The 20,063-nt window shown below is 38.7% G+C and overlaps 1 protein-coding gene across 1 annotated transcript; it reads left to right on the top strand.

The window, feature by feature from the left end:
• Positions 1-223: 223 nt before the first annotated feature.
• On the top strand, positions 224-1,165 carry LOC133853892 (uncharacterized). Its single transcript, XM_062289913.1, has one exon. The coding sequence runs from the start codon at positions 224-226 to the stop codon at positions 1,163-1,165; it is 942 nt and encodes a 313-aa protein (XP_062145897.1).
• Positions 1,166-20,063: the final 18,898 nt, after the last annotated feature.

The following is a 20,063-nucleotide window of genomic DNA, read 5'->3' as shown; positions in this document are numbered from 1 at the left end:
CAATGTCATTTTGGAAGTGTATAAACAAGTGCAGATCAACATTCCATTCCTAAATGCTATCCAGCAAGTGCCTTCATATGCCAAATTTCTGAAAGATTTGGTCACCATCAAGAGAAGGACAAATGTTCCCAAGAAAGATTTCCTTACTAAGCTGGTCAATTCTATTCTTTAGTGTAAGATCCCTGTCAAGTATAAAGACCCTAGCTGTCCTACAATTGCATGCATGACAGGTGACAACAAAGTTGAAAGAGCTTTGTTAGATTTAGGGGCCAATGTGAATCTCTTGCCATATTCAGTTTATGTCCAATTGGGATTAGGTGAGCTCAAACCCACTTCAGTAACACTTCAGCTGGCCGACAGATTTGTAAAATTCCCAAGAGGAATCATTGAAGATGTTTTGATCAAAGTTAATCAGTTCTACTACCCGGTGGACTTCATCGTCTTAAACACAGAACCGGTTATAAATGTAGAGATTTATATTCCAGCAATTTTGGGGCGGCCCTTTTTAGCCACAACTAATGCCCTAATCAACTGTAGGATTGAAGTGATGAAGGTATCCTTTGGGAACATGACCCTGGAGTTGAATATTTTTGATATCAGTCGGCAGCCATTTGAATATGAAGGAGACAGGAGTGTTTGCAGCATCGAGGAGTTAGTAGAGGAGACTGTCCATGAATCCAGTTGTGAAAACCCGTTGGGAAAATGCCTTGCTGCATGTGGAGGTGACATGGACTTGGATACTTTACTTGTGCACGTTGACGCCTTGTTGGACTCAGCTCCTAAGATAGAAGCTGATATTGGGGAAACCACTGAGACATCCTCCCCTGATCCATCTCCATCTACTGCTAAGCCTGTCAAGCGAGAACTGAAACTGTTACCAGACACCTTGAAGTACAGATATCTTGACCTCAGTGAATTTTTGCCGGTAATCATAGCTGCTGACCTAAATGAGACTCAAGAACAAAAATTGTTGGATGTGTTGAAAGAACATAAAGAATCCATCGGTTGGTCCATTGGAGACATAAAAGGAATCAGCCCTATAGTGGTGATGCACAAGATTCACTTGGAAGAAAATGCTAAACCCTTTCGTGAGCCACAGAGATGGTTGAATCCAGCCATGCAAGAGGTAGTTCGAGCTGAGGTAATCAAGCTTCTAGATGTATGATGGAGATCAAGGCACCGCTTCGAAGGATCTCGTTCAAGTACCAATTGGGCCGGTTACGAGAGCACGAGCAAAGAAGTTCAAGGATGTACTCAACGGACTCATTCAAGAGTTATGGGCTCAAGCAAATTCGTGGAGGCCCAATGAGCATGATCCACGTGGGCAACAAAGAATCGTCACCTTGATTCAAGTTCTAGAAGGATCCGGTCAAGGCTAAGAATTGGCAAGAAATATTTTGGGTCTATTCTAGAAGGATTGCATTGCATGGCTATTCTAGGCACCACTTTCTTTCCTTTTATGTTGTCTTTTGTTTCCTTCTATATGACTCTAGGCGTCCAGCTCTTCCTTCTTATTTTAGCGTCTTTTTTTTTAGGCAAGTAGGGATTTATTTTAGCTTTGATTAGGAGGGTGGGCGTCCAGCCTTTATTGCCTTATATGTCTTGTGTGTTTTAGGAAGGTAAGGATTTCTTTCCTTACCCATTTTCGGCTTTAATTAGGTTTTCTATGTTAGGTTTTTTCCTTGTAATGTTCAGCCCTTTAAATAGGTGCATAAGCAATGGAAAAGGAGACATTGATTATTCATAAAACTTGTGAGGTTTATTCTCTTTGGTTCTTTGAAGAACAACGCGAACTTATTGGGATTTCCCGTGGCGTTCATCTCGACTTATCAAACGGAGTTTCCACCGCCGTTTGTGGCGTCTTCCTTATACTGAGGTTCTTGTTTGTCATAAACAACGGGTCGAGGTCTTCCATAGAACGATCTTGGGTTCCCTTTCGTTGTTGGGTCTCGTTATTCTTGACGAGGTTCACATCATTTGGTATCAGAGCACGGTTTCTAGTTCAAGTTTGCCTATCCTTTAACTTCTTTCATTCCTGTGTTTCTTCTTTAGCAGTCCACATCATTTATCTCTTCTTAGCTGAATTTCCTTTACCCTATCTGTTCAATCTTTGTTTGTCTTGTTGATGTCTAAACTATTGGTCTGGTCTCACATCTCTTAGTTATTTCGAAATCTTATTTCAATATTCTCAAAAGCTAGTTGCTGATCATCAAAAAAAAAAAAAACAAAAGAAAAGAAAAGAAAAGAGAGAGAGACTCGAAGAAAAAGACAGGAAGGAGTCCGAAGAAAAAAAAAAAAAAAATTCACTATTTTGTGCTTCCAAATTGCCATATTCCTTCTAATTCTAATATGAAAATTTCCATATTCCTTGTGTTCAAATCTGAGATTCCTTGATTAGTTATGGGTAAATTGTTACTGGAAATTTTGAGTGGTTTGTTCAGTTCTTTTAAAGAACTGAAAGAGAATTATCGAGTGGAAAAAGGCAAGAGTGGTGAGAACATCAGAGGGTAAAAGCCATATTCTTTTGAGTGAAACACGAGTGGAAAGTGATCCACTTTCTTGAGTGTAAACACGTAAGGGAGTGATTCGTGAGGTTCTTTTTCTTTTTTTTCTAACCTTTGTTTTGCAACAATCATGTCTCACGATAGTGGTAAGAGCATTGCCGAAGGTGATACAAAATTGGCTGATCTGAAAGTGTTTATGGAGGCCATGATGAGTGAGATGAGGCGTGTGATGAAGATGGAGATGGAGCAGGTTCACGAACAGATAGATCAGATGGAGAATAGACGTGAGGAGCAACCACAAAAATGGTCGTAATTTGCGTAGAAGGGAAAGAGTTCCACCGAGGGAGGAGGATGAAGAGCGTAATGGGTCTAGTTTTGATGAAGAAGAAGATCGGGATTCCATTGTTAACAATAGGAGACCTGGAGGAGGATTTAGAGAAGCTAGGAATCGCGAAGATAACAACTTGGGTGGTATTAAGATGAAGATTCCGTCCTTTCAAGGTAGATCTGATCCTGAGGCATATCTTGAGTGGGAGAAGAAGATAGAGTTCGTGTTTGATTGCCATAACTACTCCGAGACAAAGAAGGTAAAATTAGCCGTGATTGAATTTTTTGAATATGCTATTACTTGGTGGGATCAGCTTGTGATAAACAGGAGGCGGAATAGAGAACGACCAATAGACACATGGGAGGAGATGAAAGTAGTGATGAGAAAGCTATTCGTTCCAAGTTACTACTACCGAGAGTTGTACAAAAAGCTACAAGGTCTTAGACAAGGGAGTCGAAGCGTAGAGGATTACTACAAGGAGATGGAGATTGCTATGATCCGCGCTAATGTAGAGGAGGATCGGGAGGATACAATGGCTAGATTTTTACTTGGCTTAAACCGGGAGATCCATGATAAGGTAGAGATGTAGCATTATGTGGAATTGGAAGATATGGTGCATATGGCTATCAAAGTGGAACAACAAGTCAAGAGAGGGATTGGGACACGTGCAGGCCATAACTCTAGTTCTACCTCTTGGAAATCGAGTCATGCCAAGCCGCTGGACAAGTCACAAACGCCCAAACCCGAGCCCAAGTCCGCGACCACCAGCCACGTTCCTCAAGGTAAAACCGAAGCCTCTACCTCTAGGAATCGTGATATTAAATGTTTTAGATGTCAAGGCAGGGGCCACATAGCAAGTCAATGTCCAAACAAGCAAGTCATGGTGTTGCAAGCCAATGGTGAAATTGTGACCGATGATGAAGATTCCAACACCAACGACATGCCGCCATTGGAGGATGTTTCCGAGGAGAGCATTGAGCTTGCAAGCAAAAGGAGTTGATGAAGTACAGCGGGAGAATATCTTTCACACTAGGTGCTACATTAAAGACAAGGTATGTAGTGTGATTATTGATAGCGGTAGTTGTACTAATGTTGCAAGCACAATTATGGTGGAGAAATTGGGATTGCCCATGGTAAAGCGCCCTAGACCGTACAAGTTACAATGGCTAAATGATAGTGGTGAGATAAGGGTGAACAAGCAAGTGTTAGTTGCATTTCGAATGGGTATATATGAAGATGATGTGTTGCGTGATGTAGTACCGATGCAGGCGGGACACTTATTGCTAGGGCGTACATGGCAGTTCGATAGGCAAGTGAAGCATGATGGCTTTACGAACAAGTACTCTTTTGTACTTAATCAACGGTCAATCACTCTTGTACCATTGACACCGCAACAAGTACACCCATCAAGTAAGATTACAATAGGAGAGTGATCAAAAGAAAGAGAGTGAGCAAAAGAAAAAGAATGAAAATTAGAGAAAGGCCGAGAAAAATGAGAGAGAAAAAGGAAATCAAAGTTCGGCCCTTGAGAGAAAATCAGAGAGAAAACAAAAGAATTTCTATGCAAAAGTGAGTGAGATCAAGCGGGCAATGTTTTCAAAACAGCCGATGATTGTACTTTTGTACAAAGAGGCACTTTTAAACAATAACGAACTTGACCTTGCTTTGCCTAGTTCTATTGTTTCTCTTTTGCAGGAGTACGAGGATGTCTTCCCCGAGGAAACACCATATGGGTTACCTCCAATCCGAGGGATTGAACATCAAATTGATTTAGTTCCCGGTGCAACCATCCCAAACCGACCAGCTTATAGGAGCAATCCCGAGGAGACAAAGGAGCTTCAACGGCAGGTAAGTGAATTGTTGGAGAAAAGGCACGTGAGGGAGAGCATGAGCCCATGTGCGGTTCCGGTCTTACTTGTACCTAAGAAGGATGGGACTTGGAGAATGTGCGTTGATTGCCGAGCCATCAACAACATAACGGTAAAGTATCGTCATCCTATCCCACGCTTAGATGATATGTTAGATGAGCTGCATGGTTCTTGCATATTTTCTAAGATTGATTTAAAAAGTGGTTATCATCAAATTAGGATAAAAGAAGGAGATGAATGGAAAACTGCCTTTAAAACAAAATATGGTTTGTATGAATGGTTAGTTATGCCTTTTGGTTTGACTAATGCTTCGAGCACCTTTATGAGACTTATGAACCATGTTTTGCGTGCATTTATAGGCAGATTTGTTGTTGTCTATTTTGATGATATACTCATTTATAGCAAAAACATAGACGATCATGTAGTACATTTGAAATCCGTTTTAGATGTGCTAAGGAAAGAAAAGTTGTTTGCTAATTTAAAGAAGTGCACTTTTTACACCGATAAGCTTGTATTTTTGGGATTTGTTGTTAGTGCACAAGGTATACAGGTTGATGAGGAGAAGGTACGTGCAATCCAAGATTGGCCAAGCCCCACAAGTGTAGGTAATGTTCGTAGTTTTCATGGACTTACTAGTTTCTACTGGCGGTTCGTGAAGGACTTCAGTAGCTTAGCCGCACCGCTTACCGAAGTGATCAAGAAGAACGTTGGATTTCGGTGGGGAGAAGAACAAGAGAGAGCATTTCAATTAATCAAAGAGAAGCTGATAACGAACCTTTGTTGTCTTTACCTAACTTTTCTAAAACGTTTGAAATTGAATGTGATGCTTCAGGAATTGGTATAGCCCCCGTTCTTATGCAAGAAGGATGACCAATTGCTTACTTCAGCGAGAAACTCAGCGGGGCAGCCTTAAACTACCCAACTTATGACAAGTTGTATGTATTGGTTCGGGCTTTAGAGACATGGCAACACTATCTATGGCCTAAGGAGTTCGTGATTCACACCGATCATGAGTCCTTGAAACACTTGAAGGGCCAACACAAGCTAAACAAATGGCATGCACAATGGGTGGAGTTCATAGAGACGTTTCCATATACCCAATGTAGGTATCATATACCCAATCTTTGACAGCAAATGGGTGAGTCCAATTCATGTGTCCAAGAAGGCTAGAATTACAGTAATCAGGAACAAGGAGAATGAGTTGGCCCCAACTCGTGTTCTGTCGGGATGGCGGGGGTGCATCGACTACAGAAAGCTAAATTCTGCCACAAGGAAAGACCACTTTCCTTTCCCTTTCATAGATCAAATGGTGGAGAGACTAGCTGGACATGCTTATTATTGTTTCCTTGATGGCTACTCTGGCTACAATTAAGTTCCAATGGACCCAGAAGATCAAAAGAAGACCACTTTTACTTGTCCCTTCGGTACGCTTGCCTATTGCCGTATGCCTTTTGGTTTGTGCAATGCACTTGCTACTCAGATATGGTTGAATGTCACCTTGAGGTATTTATGGATGACTTCTCTGTTTTTGGATCTTCATTTGAGGAGTGCCTGCACCATCTTACCTTGGTGTTGGTACGGTGAAAGGAGAAGAACTTGGTTTTGAATTGGGAAAAATGCCATTTCATGATAAAACAGGGGATTGTTTTGGAGCATGTTGTTTCCTACAAAGGTATTGAGGTTGACAAAGCCAAGGTAGGTCTGATCTCCAACCTTTCGCCCCTGTGGACAGTGAAAGAGACTCTTTTCTAGGCCATGCTGGGTTCTACAGAAGATTCATCAAGGACTTCAGTAAGATAGCAAGACCTCTGTGCAGCTTGCTTGCCAAGGATGCTCCCTTCAATTTCAATGAGTGCCATGTAGCCTTTGAAAGTCTAAAGAAGACCTTAACTTCCACACCAATCATTCAGCCACGTAATTGGACTGTGCCATCGAGATAATGTGTGATGCCTCTGATTATGCTGTGGGAGCTGTGTTGGGGCAGAGAGTGGAGAAGATTCCTCATTGTCATCTACTATGCCATCAAGACCCTGAATGATGCACAACTCAACTATTCTACCACTGAAAAAGAGTTGTTGGCTGCTATTTTTGCTCTAGATAAACTTCGATCTTACTTGCTCGGGTCTAAAGTAGTGGTCTACTTGGATCATGCTGCTTTGAAGTATCTGTTGTCTAAGAAAGATGCTAAATCTCGTCTCATCCAGTGGATCCTGCTGCTGGAGGAATTTGACATTGAGATTGGGGATAAGATGGGTTCCGAGAATGTGGTAGCAGACCACCTATCTAGGTTGACTGTGGACTTCAATGAAAATGCTGTGCCAATTGCTGAGACGTTCCCTGATGAACAACTAATGCACAACTCTCTGACTCCTGCGCCTTGGTTTGCGGATATCGTGACCTATCTTGTCACCGGTCAGATGCCCTCCCATTGGCCCAAGCACTAGATGTCAAAATTCTTGGCAGAGGTAAGACAATTTTTTTTGGGATGATCCCTACTTGTTTAAATATTGCCAAGATCAGATTATAAGGAGATGTATTCCTAAGAGTGACCAAAAAAATGTCCTCTCCTTTTGCCATGATCATGCATGTGGAGGCTACTTCATTTCTAAAAAGACAGCTGCGAAGATTCTTCAAAGTGGATTCTATTGGCCATCCATTTTTCGTGATGCCCATGCTTACTGTTCAGCTTGCGAGTGACGCTAGAAATTGGGGAGTATTGGAAGAAGGAATATGATGACGTTGAACCTGATCCTGATTGTGGAGCTATTTGATGTTTAGGGCATTGACTTCATGGGACCCATGATGTGAACCCCGTCAAGAATAACGAGACCCAACAACGAAAGGGAACCCAAGACCGTTCTAAGGACAGATTCGAATGGAAAAAAACCTCAACCCGTTGTTTATAATAAACAAGAACCTCGGTATAAGGAAGACGCCACAAACGGTGGTGGAAGTCCGTTTGATAAGTCGAGATGAACGCCACGGGAAATCCCGATAAGTTCGAGTAGTTCTTCAAAGAACCAAAGAGAATAAAACCTCACAAGTTTTATGAATCATCCATGTCCCCATTACATGGTAGGTACACCTATTTATACAAGAAAATTACTTGCGGAGAAAGTAGTTCTAATCCTAAAATAAAACAAATCAATTCCTAGCAAGGAAAGAAAATAAGGTCCTAATCCAAAAAGTAAACAAATCAAAATATACTTAAATATCTAACTTAAATAAGGCTTGAAATCATTCTAAATATGGTACTCTTCATATTTCCATGCCGGTTCACCATCAATTGTCTTTGTGGTCCAACGTATTTCCATATAGCCCACCATCAATTATTCCGCATCAATTTGGTTTAGATTTTCTGCGATTGTTTTCTTGCCAATTCTTGGCCTTGACCGGATTCTTCTAGAACTTAAATCAAGGTGACAATTCTTTATTGGCCACGTGGATCATGCTCAATGGGCCTCCACAAATTTACTTGAGCCCATAACTCTTGGATGAGTCCGTTGAGCACATCCTTAAACTTCTTTGCTCGTGCTCTCGTAACCGGCCCAATTGGTACTTGAACGAGATACTTCAAAGCGGTGCCTTGATTTCCATCAACCCATCCCAAATTCTTATGGGTACTTCTACATCCTAGTGGCTGCTGACTATGTTTCGAAGTGGGTGGAGGCCATTACTTGCAATTCCAATGATCATGAAGTTGTGTTGCAATTTCTGAAGGATAATGTATGTGCACGTTTTGGGACACCACGATCCATTATCAATGATGGAGGGAAACACTTCTGCAATAGATTTTTTGAACAACTCATGAAGAAATATGGCATCACTCATAAAATTGCAACTCCCTATCATACTCAAACTAGTGGTCAACTTGAGCTTTCCAACAAAGAAATCAAGCGGATACTAGAGAAGATGGTGAACCCGACAAGAAATGACTGGTTTCTACAACTCAATGATGCACTGTGGGCATACCGAACAACATTCAAGACTTCTATTGGCATGTCTCCCTACTGGCTTGTATATGGAAAGGCTTGCCATCTTCCCATAGAATTGGAGCATCGAGCTTGTTGGGCCATCAAGCAACTGAATTTTAATCTCACCACAGCCTGCTCTCAAAGGAAGCTCCAACTCAATGAATTAGAGGACTTGAGAAATGATGCTTATGACTCCAAGCTATACAAAACTCACATGAAGAAGATCCACAACTAGCACATTCTATGCAGATCTTTTAAAGTTAGTCAAAAAGTCCTTCTATACAATTCCCGTCTGCATCTATTCCCAGGCAAGCTTAAATCTTGATGGATTGGTCCATTCACAGTTCGTGCAGTTTCCACTCATGGAGCCATTGAGATAGAGGACCCAAAGAATGGCAATACTTTCAAGGTAAATGGTCAACTGTTGAAACCGTTTCTAGAGTTGTAGATCCCTAAGATTGAAGAACTATCCTTAGAGGACCCCACTTATCCGCCATAATTCTTGCCTGTTGTGGTGCGTCTGGCTGAAGACGGTAAACTTAGTGCTGCTTGTGGGAGGCAACCCTCATTATCATCTTCATCATTTGTTTTTGTTTGTTTGTTTTGCTTTTGTTGTGTTTTTCAAGACAAGTGTCTGCCATTCAAGTTTGGGGGTGCGTTCTTCTACAGTACACCCGACTTGCATCACCCATTCGATATTGTATTTCTAGTCACATTGGGGACAATGTGTCATTTTAGTTTGGGGGTGGGATAGACATTTTTGTTGTTGATTGAGCATGATTACATCGTAACTTTAGTTTGCATATCATGGGTTTGCTTAACATGTTGAACACATCATGTCATTAGAAATATGAATCTTTTGACTCGTCTATTGGATGTGAGAGACATCACATGTTTGAATTGATTATCACAAGCACATTAGTATTGATTTTGTGAGGTATGAGGTTTGAATTGAGGAAGGTTTGTCTTGAGATTTGTAAGATGATTTGTTGATGAAACCTTGGCTTAAATTCAAAAAAAAAAATGATAATATCATCAGTTTGAGTTCTCATTGAGTAACCGAGCCTCTTGCCTCATTTAGCATTGAGTGTTCGCGTAAAAAAATGAGAAAATTCAATTTGGTTGATTGTATGGCTAGTTTGACTTCACTTGTCCACTAGGGAGTCCTAAGGGTTTAAAAGGCTTGTTGCATACACTAAATGTAATCGTTTCTCCCATGATAGTGGACTTATGTTTTATGCTTTGATTTTGTTTTTTATTTTGTTTTATTAAGGGACTAGCAAAATGTAAGTTTGGGGGTATTTAATGAGTGCAAAATACTGTATAATTAGACCCCCTAATTTGCATATGCTAAGCCTTTAGCCTTGTTATTTTCTAATATTTTTGGTTAGCTTTAGTATTCTAGTGTTTTGAAAAATATAAAGTTTGGAAGAAAGCACACCTTGAGAAGACCTAAATGATGTGGTTATGTTTAACCACATCAATGAAAGGATTAAATCGTAATTTCTCTAATTGGAGTCAAAATCATATTAGAAATAAGATTTTGCACATGTCATAGTATTTTGATCATAACTTTCAGTTCGAGTATCGGATTAAGGTGAAATTAGTGGTGTTGAAAAGCTAACTCAAAATAATACAAATAATTATGAATTAGAATTTTCCCGATTCGGATGTTTGCTATGTCAAAAGTGTCTCAAAATATAAGACCGTAAATCTGGGCGAATCCTATTCCGATTTGTACTAAAATTGCTTCTTAATTTGACTAGGACATTGAAGTACGATTTTTCTAAAATCTTTAGGGCTTCTAGGGTTTGTTTGCTCCCTATTGATATGAACTCCACCAACAATTGTGATGAAACCCGATAACAATGATGGTTAGAAACCCCAAGATTGTGTAGACAAGATTTATTGAGCCTTGACCCATCACCTAACTAGATGAGAAACCAAGACTACGAATGATTGAAACGCCACACCAAGAAACCTAAGAATCTCTCAAGAATCAAGGTGATAAGTTTGGTTGTTTGAACGCCACAAGATTAACTTCATAAGTTCAAAGAGTTCTTTCAAGAACGAAGAGGAACATAAGAGACCTCACAATAATAATAATTTTCTGAAAACAATTTCTGCCTACGAAATTCGTAATGCCCATCTATATACTTGGAACAACCCTCCAAGAATAGGAAAAGTCATAACTACAGCTTTAAAAGCAACACAAACATCAGCATAAACAAGTCCCCACGTTTTTTAGGTCTCTTGGACTTCTAAAGGCAGCCGAAAATAACTAAATGACTAAATTTAATGTATTTAACATAACTAGCCAAGACCAAGTTCATTCCCCTATTTAATATCCTTGAAACCCAACAAGTTCACATCCTTTAATAGTCAGACCATGCTGGTCACGTTTTTGCATGCTAATTATCCTCTTAAATTGCTTTGATGACATGGACTAAGCATTGATTATTATTTGAGCCCATCTTGGTCTTTTTGGAACAAGCCCAATTCTCTTGGATTAGCCCATTTAGTGCTTCCTTGAAACGTTTGGCTCTAAGTCTTGTAATTGGGCCACTAGGAAGTGACAAAGGGTCTTGTGCAATTTCAGCTCCATTCCCACGTGTATGATCAGCATGTCCAACTCCTTGGTTTGCATCATTCTCCCCCTCTTGAGAAGGATTTGTCCTCAAATCATCACTTACATCAAAAGGAGACAAATCAGCAACATTAAAGCTTGCACTAACACCATACTCACCTGGTAAGTCAAGCTTGTAGGCATTATCATTGATGCGTTCCACTACTTGGAATGGTCCGTCACCCCGAGGTAGGAGTTTTGAACGCCGTTTCTCCGGAAAACGGTCATTCCTTAAGTGCAACCAAACCCAATCTCCTGGTTCAAATACTACCTTCTTGCGTCCCTTGTTGGCTTGGTGGACATATTGTTTAGTCTTCATTTCAATGTTCAGTCGTGGCTTTTCATGAATCATCTTTACAAATTATGCCTTCTTTTGCCATCTAAGTTCACACGTTCACTCAAAGGTAAAGGAGTTAAATCGAAAGGTGATAATGGATTAAAGCCATAAACAATTTCAAATGGTGAAAACTTAGTTGCAGAATGTATACTTCTATTGTAAGCAAATTCAACATGTGACAAACAATCTTCCCATGTTTTCAAGTTCGTTTTAATGATAGCACGCAACAAAGTTCTATTTACTACTTCAGTTTGACCATCCGTTTGTGGATGACAAGCAGTAGAAAACAACAACTTGGTTCCCAACTTTCCCCACAGTCTTCCAAAAGTAACTCAAAAACTTTGCATTCCTATCATAAACAATGGTCCTAGGCATGCCATGTAACCTAACAATTTCTTTGAAGAACAAATCAGCTATATGTGATGCACCATTGGTTTTATGACATGCAATGAAGTGTGCCATCTTGGAAAATCTATCTACCGCCACAAAAACTGAATCTCTCCCCCTCTTAGTCCTAGGTAAACCTAAAATAAAATCCATAGAAATGTCAGTCCAAGGTTCAAAGGGGTGTACAAACCATGGGGTTTCAACTTAGACTTAGCATGTTTACACATGATACACTTCTCACAGATTCTTTCCACATCACGTTTCATATGAGGCCAAAAAAAATCATCATGCAAAATTCCTAAAGTCTTAGCTACACCAAAATGACTCATCAAACCACCACCATGAGCTTCTCTGACAAGCAATTCACGCAAAGAGCACATAGGTACACAATTTATATTTCCGAAACAAAAATCCATCATGCCTATAAAACTTACCCAACGCCACTTTTTCACATGCATTGAACACATCACCAAAATCAGAATCTTGTGCATACAAATCCTTAATGTATTCAAAGCCAAGCAATTTTGTATCTAAAATGGAAATTAAAGCATACCTTCGGGACAATGCATCAGCCACCACATTTTCCTTACCTTGCTTGTATCTGATCACATAAGGAAACTTTTCAATGAATTCCACCCACTTGGCATGGCGTTTGTTCAACCTTTGCTGTCCTTTCAATTGCTTCAAAGATTCATGATCAATGAGAATCACAAATTCCTTTGGCCATAGATAGTGCTGCCAATTTTCCAAAGCCCTTACCAAGGGATACATCTCCTTATCATAAGTGGGGTAATTTAGGGCTGCCCCACTCAACTTTTCACTGAAATAAGCAATTGGACGGCCTTCTTGCATCAAAACAGTTCCAATACCTATTCCTGAAGCATCACACTCAATTTCAAAAGTTTTAGAAAAGTTAGGTAAAACAAGCAAAGGTGCATTAGTTAACTTTTCTTTGATCAGATCAAATGCCTTTTCTTGTTCTTTCCCCCACTTAAACAGAACATTTTTCTTGATGACTTCAGTAAGAGGGGCGGCTAAGCTACTAAAATCACGCACAAACCGTCTATAGAAGCTAGCTAAGCCGTAGAAACTCTTTTGGAGAAATAATTTTATCCAATTTAGCAAAAACTTTAGAGAGCTCAATATCATAATTTTCTTCATATAACTAAGAGAAATCCATGATAAAAGGTGTAATAAAAAAAATAGAAGTTACAAAGAGATAAGGATCACACTCATGAATTATAAATCCTTTAAACGGAGTGTATCCGCTCAAAATAAACTTCCAGTGTCATAATAAGGCTCTTTCCATATAAGAGAAATAAACTCTGAATATCTGAAGACTCTGAAATATACGGCATCCCTGTGAAAGCAGCAATATTACATAATAGTGATTTATCAACATAATGCAGCCAATCAAAAACTATCATATAATATTGTAACCAAGGAGCAATAGCTCTTGATTGATTGATTGATTTTATCAATAAAGATTACAATTTTGTTCAAAAAACTAAATAAATAAAAAAATTCATTTTTTTCTTCTTCCAAATTTGCTTGTAATTGCTCGAAATTACTTATTTAGCATCTTTTGAATCAATGTTAGGTTTTTAGTGTTGGTAAATTTGGTGTTAAAACTTATTTAGTTTTAAGTTTTAGTCTATTAGTTAAATCGGTGAAGAATTTTATCTAAGACTGAATCCAACTCAAAGTGGAAGACCTAGAAGATGTGGTTAAGCCTAATCAATTACGGAAAGGAGAAAATTAGAATTTCATTAAGTGGAGTTAAAATTGGATTTGTCAGTTTCAGATTTTGCATGTCTCCATATTTTAACCATAACTTTCGGCTCAAATATCGGATTTCAGTAAAATTAGCGGTGTTGGAATTCTAACACGTAAGGAAAAAAAAAAATTATCTAAAGTAGATTTTCTCTAATTCGAACGTTTACTATGCCAAAAGTGCCTCTAAATATAGGACCTAAAATATGGGTGAATTTTTTTGAAATCCTATTCTAACTCGAACTGGGTTTTCTTCAGAGGTCTATTTAAAGAGACTTCTAGGCATGATTTTATTAAGGATTCTACTATAGAATTCAATATGCTAAGGGAGAGTTTTAGACCTAGATTACTAATGTTAAATCTCTCTTAGAGTTTTGGTTATTGTTTAATCATCAACCTGAACAATTGAAGCCAACCGGAGTTTCGGTTAAGGAGATCAAGAAGAAGAACTCTCCAGAGGTTTTGGGAGAGAAGCAAACAAGTGGGTGACTTGTTGTATATCAAGAGTGTGACGACTACAAAGGTTTTGTGAGTATTAACATCTTGTAATTCACAAATTCCTCGTTATAGGATTGATTTCTTGGGTTGACTACCCCGAAGTGGTTTTTCTCATTGATTTCAAAAAATTTATACTTCGTCACTAAATATCTATGTCAATTGCTTTATTGCTTTTCATATTTTGGTGATTGTTTGCTTGTTGTTGATTAAATTTTTAATTCCAAATTGTATTGTTATACGCCTATTCAACCCCCTTTCTAGATGTTGTTTGGAGTCTGGTTTATATTTCAAAGGTTATGAGTTTTTCAAAATAAAAAATTATCACAAAAAAATATTGAAAGCAAACTTAAATGAGCTTTAATCATGTCGAGCTCATCGAATAAGGCTAAATGGCCTTCTCTCTCTCTCTCTCTCTCTCTCTCTCTCTCTCTCTCTCTCTCTCTCTCTCTCTCTGTTTTGCTATTTTTTTTTTCCCTAAAGGCCATTTGACTCTTTATACAAGTTGCCCAACGTTTTTACTGATATTTCTTTCCCTAATTAGTTCTTCTTTTTTTTTTTTAATTATTATTATTTTTTTCTATTTTGAATTGTGTTTATCATATATATTTTGTATATGGTAGAATATAATATATAAAGAGAACAATTTATATATATATATATATATATATATATATATATATATATATATATATATATATATATATATATATATATATAATCATTACATTTTAGTTCATCCCTCTTAAAAATGAATCCCTAGTTTTGTGATGGAAATCAAGGCACCGCTTTGAAGTATCTCGTTCAAGTACCAATTGGGCCGGTTACGAGAGCACGAGCAAAGAAGTTTAAGGATGTGCTCAACGGACTCATCCAAGAGTTATGGGCTCAAGCAAATTTGTGGAGGCCCATTGATGCGGAATAATTAATGGTGGGCTATATGGAAATATGTTAGACCACAAAGATAATTGATGGTGAACCGGCATGGAAATATGAAGAGTGCCATATTTAGAATGATTTCATGCCTTATTTAAGTTAGATATTTAAGTATATTTTGATTTGTTCACTTTTTAGATTAGGACTTATTTTCTTTCCTTGCTAGGAATTGATTTGTTTTATTTATTAGGATTAGAACTACTTTCTCCGCAAGTAATTTTCTTGTATAAATAGGTGTACCTACCATGTAATGGAGACATTGAATATTGATAAAACTTGTGAGATTTATTCTCTTTGGTTCTTTGAAGAACTATTCGAACTTATCGGGATTTCCCGTGGCGTTCATATCAACTTATCAAACGGACTTCGACCACCGTTTGTGGCGTCTTCCTTATACCGAGGTTCTTGTTTGTTATAAACAATGGGTCGAGGTTTTTGCCATTCGAATCTGTCCTTAGAAACGGTCTTGGGTTCCCTTTCGTTGTTGGGTCTCGTTATTCTTGACGGGGTTCACATCATTTTGTCATTGGATGGCCAAACAACTTCAAAGGCCATTGGTGTAGTTTGGCGACTTTCAAATCCTGTTGGAGTGGGTGGCTGGACAGCTGCTATAGACGATGCCCTTCTTTCTTTCTTTTTTTTTTTTTTTTTTTCTTTTTTTTTTTTTTTTTTTTTTTTTTTTTTTTTATAGTTTTTTGAGGGTGACTGAGTAATTTATAGTGATCCCATACGAAAAAATAAAAGACATTTATAACAAGAGAGTTACTTGTTGTATAGACATACCACAATTGATATGAACTCCACCAACAAATGTGATGAAACCCGATAGCAATGATGGTTTGAAACCCCAAGATCGTGTAGACAAGAATTGTTGAGGCTTGACCCGTCACCTAACTAGATGAGAAACCAAGACTACGAAGGATTGAAACGCCACACCAAGAATCTGAATCTCTTCAAGAATCAAGGTGATAAGTTTGGTTGTTTGAACGCCACAAGATTAACTTGATAAGCTCAAAAAGTTCTTTCAAGAACAAAGAGGAACACAAGACCTCACAATAATAATTTTCTGAAAACAAAATTCTATATCCCTTACAAAATTCGTTATGCCCATATATATACTTGGAACAACCCTCCAAGAATAGGAAAAGTCTTAATTATAGCTTTAAAAGCAACACAAGTGCCAACATAAACAAGTCCCAATATTTTTAGGTCTCTTTGGACTTCTAGAGGCAACCAAAATAACTAAATGACTAAATTCATAACCAGCCAAGACCAAATTCATTCCCCTATTTAATATCCTTGAAACTCAACGAGTTCACACCCTTTAATGGTCAAACCAAGCTGGTCACGTTTTTGCATGCTAATTATCCTCTTCAACTGCTTTGATGACATGGACTAAGCCTTGATTATTATTTGAGCCCATCTTGGTCTTTTTAGAATCAGCCCAATTCTCTTGGATTAGCCCATTTAGTGCTTCCTTGAAACGTTTGGCTCTAAGTCTTGTAATTGGGCCACTAGGAAGTGACAAAGGGTCTTGCACAACTTCAGCCCCATTCCCATGTGTATGATCAGCATGTCCAGCTCCTTGGTTTCCATCATTCTCCCCCTCTTGAGAAGGATTTGTCCTCAAATCATCACCTACATCAAATGGAGACAAATCAGCAACATTAAAGCTTGCACTAACACCATACTCACTCGGTAAGTCAAGCTTGTAGGCATTATCATTGATGCGCTCCACTACTTGGAATGGTCCGTCACCCCGAGGTAGGAGTTTTGAACGCCGTTTCTCTGGAAAACGTTCCTTCCTTAAGTGTAACCAAACCCAATCTCCTGGTTCAAATACTACCTTCTTGCGTCCCTTGTTGGCTTGATGGACATATTGTTGAGTCCTCCTTTCAATGTTCAGCCGTGCCTTTTCATGAATCATCTTTACAAATTCTGCCTTCTTTTTGCCATCTAAGTTCACACGTTCACTCAAAGGTAAAGGAGTTAAATCTAAAGGTGACAATGGGTTAAAGCCATAAACAATTTCAAATGGTGAAAACTTAGTTGCAGAATGTATACTTCTATTGTAAGCAAATTCAACATGTGGCAAACAATCTTCCCATGTTTTCAAATTCTTTTTAATGATAGCACGCAACAAAGAAGACAAAGTTCTATTTACTACTTCAGTTTGACCATCCGTTTGTGGATGACAAGCAGTAGAAAACAACAATTTGGTTCCCAACTTTCCCCACAAAGTCTTCCAAAAGTAACTCAAAAACTTTGCATCCCTATCAGAAACAATGGTCCTAGGCATGCCATGTAACTTAACAATTTCTTTGAAGAACAAATCAGCTATATGTGATGCATCATCAGTTTTATGACAAGCAATGAAGTGTGCCATCTTGGAAAATCTATCTACCACCACAAAAATTGAATCTCTCCCCCTCTTAGTCCTAGGTAAACCTAAAACAAAATCCATAGAAATATCAGTCCAAGGTTCACTAGGTATTGGCAAAGAGGTGTACAAACCATGGGGTTTCAACTTAGACTTAGCATGTTTACACGTGATACACTTCTCACAGATTCTTTCCACATCACGTTTCATATGAGGCCAAAAAAAATGATCATGCAAAATTCCTAAAGTCTTAGCTACACCAAAATGACCCATCAAACCACCACCATGAGCTTCTCTCACAAGCAATTCACGCAAAGAACACATAGGCACACACAGTTTATTTTCCCGAAACAAAAATCCATCTTGCCTATAAAACTTATCAAACGCCACTTTTTCACATGCATTGAACACATCAGCAAAATCAGAATCTTGTGCATACAAATCCTTAATATATTCAAAGCCAAGCAATTTTGTATCTAAAATGGAAAGTAAAGCATACCTTCGGGACAATGCATCAGCCACCACATTTTCCTTACCTTGCTTGTATCTGATCACATAAGGAAATGTTTCAATGAATTCCACCCACTTGGCATGGCGTTTGTTCAACCTTTGCTGTCCTTTCAAATGCTTCAAAGATTCATGATCTGTGTGAATCACAAATTCCTTTGGCCATAGATAGTGCTGCCAATTTTCCAAAGCCCTTACCAAGGCATACATTTCCTTATCATAAGTGGGGTAATTTAGGGCTGCCCCACTCAACTTTTCACTGAAATAAGCAACTGGATGACCACCTTGCATCAAAACAGCTCCAATACCTATTCCTGAAGCATCACACTCAATTTCAAAAGTTTTAGCAAAGTTAGGTAAAACAAGCAAAGGTGCATTAGTTAACTTTTCTTTGATCAGATTAAATGCATTTTCTTGTTCTTTTCCCCACTTAAACGGCACATTTTTCTTGATGACTTCAGTAAGAGGGGCGGCTAAGCTACTAAAATCACTCACAAACCGTCTATAGAAGCTAGCTAAGCCGTGGAAACTCCTCACTTGGCTGATTGTTGTAGGCGTTGGCCACTCTTGGATTGCCTTCACCTTTTCCTCGTCCACCCCAATTCCTCTCTTACTAACAACAAAACCAAGAAACACAAGCTTATCCGTGCAAAAGGTGCACTTCTTGAGATTAGCAAACAACTTTTCTTTCCTCAAGATTTCCAAAACAGATTTTAAATGCATCACATGTTCTTCCAAGTTTTTGCTATAAATTAGGATATCATCAAAATACACAACTACAAATCTGCCAATAAATGCACGCAAAACATGGTTCATCAAACGCATAAATGTGCTTGGCGCATTAGTTAAGCCGAAAGGCATCACTAACCATTCATACAAACCATATTTAGTTTTAAAAGCAGTTTTCCATTCATCACCTTCCTTCATCCTAATTTGATGATATCCACTCTTAAGATCAATTTTTGTAAAGACACAAGAACCATGCAATTCATCCAGCATATCATCTAACCTAGGAATAGGATGACGATACTTTACCGTTATGTTGTTGATGGCCCGGCAGTCAACACACATTCTCCATGTTCCATCCTTCTTAGGAACTAATAGCACCGGGACCGCACAAGGACTCATGCTTTCACGCACATACCCCTTCTCCAATAATTCACCTACTTGCCTCTGAAGTTCCTTGGTCTCCTCAGGATTGCTCCTATAAGCAGGTCGGTTAGGAATTGATGCACCGGGTATGAAATCAATTTGATGTTCAATCCCTCGGATTGGAGGTAAGCCACTAGGTACCTCTTCGGGAAAGACATCTTCAAACTTCTGCAAAAGAGAAACAATATTGCTCGGCAAAGTACCGACGAGATCATTAGTACATAAAAGAGCCTCCTTGTACATGAGTACAATAAGGAGCTGGTGTGAAAATAATGCTCTCTTGATCTCACTTTTTTTTGCAATGTAACTGAATTTTTCCTCTCTTGCTCTCACTATGGCCGAAATCCTCTCTCTTTCTTTTTCACTCTGATCAATGTTTTTCTCTCTTTCTTTTTTTTTCAACTCTTTTTTTCCACTTTCGGCCTTCCTTTCTTTTTCTTTTTTCTTTTCATTTGATCTTTGTAACTTTAGTTGGTCCTCCATGACCTGTTTTGGAGTTAATGGCACAAGAGTAATGGGTTGCCTTTTAAGAGTGAAAGAATACCTATTTGTGAATCCATCATGCGTAACCCTCCGATCATACTGCCATGGTCTTCCCTACAATAAATGGCATGCATGCATAGGAACCACATCACAAAGCACCTCATCCTCATATTTGCCAATGGATAATGCCACCAACACTTGCCTTGTCACCTTGATTTCGCCACATTCATTCAGCCACTGAAGCCGGTAAGGGTGAGGATGTTTCAAGGTGGTTAAGGCCAATTTCTCCACCAAATAAGTGCTGGCTACGTTT

The sequence above is a fragment of the Alnus glutinosa genome, chromosome 13 (assembly GCF_958979055.1).
Source record: "Alnus glutinosa chromosome 13, dhAlnGlut1.1, whole genome shotgun sequence".
Lineage (NCBI taxonomy): Eukaryota > Viridiplantae > Streptophyta > Magnoliopsida > Fagales > Betulaceae > Alnus > Alnus glutinosa.
This window is presented reverse-complemented; position numbering and strand designations above follow the sequence as displayed.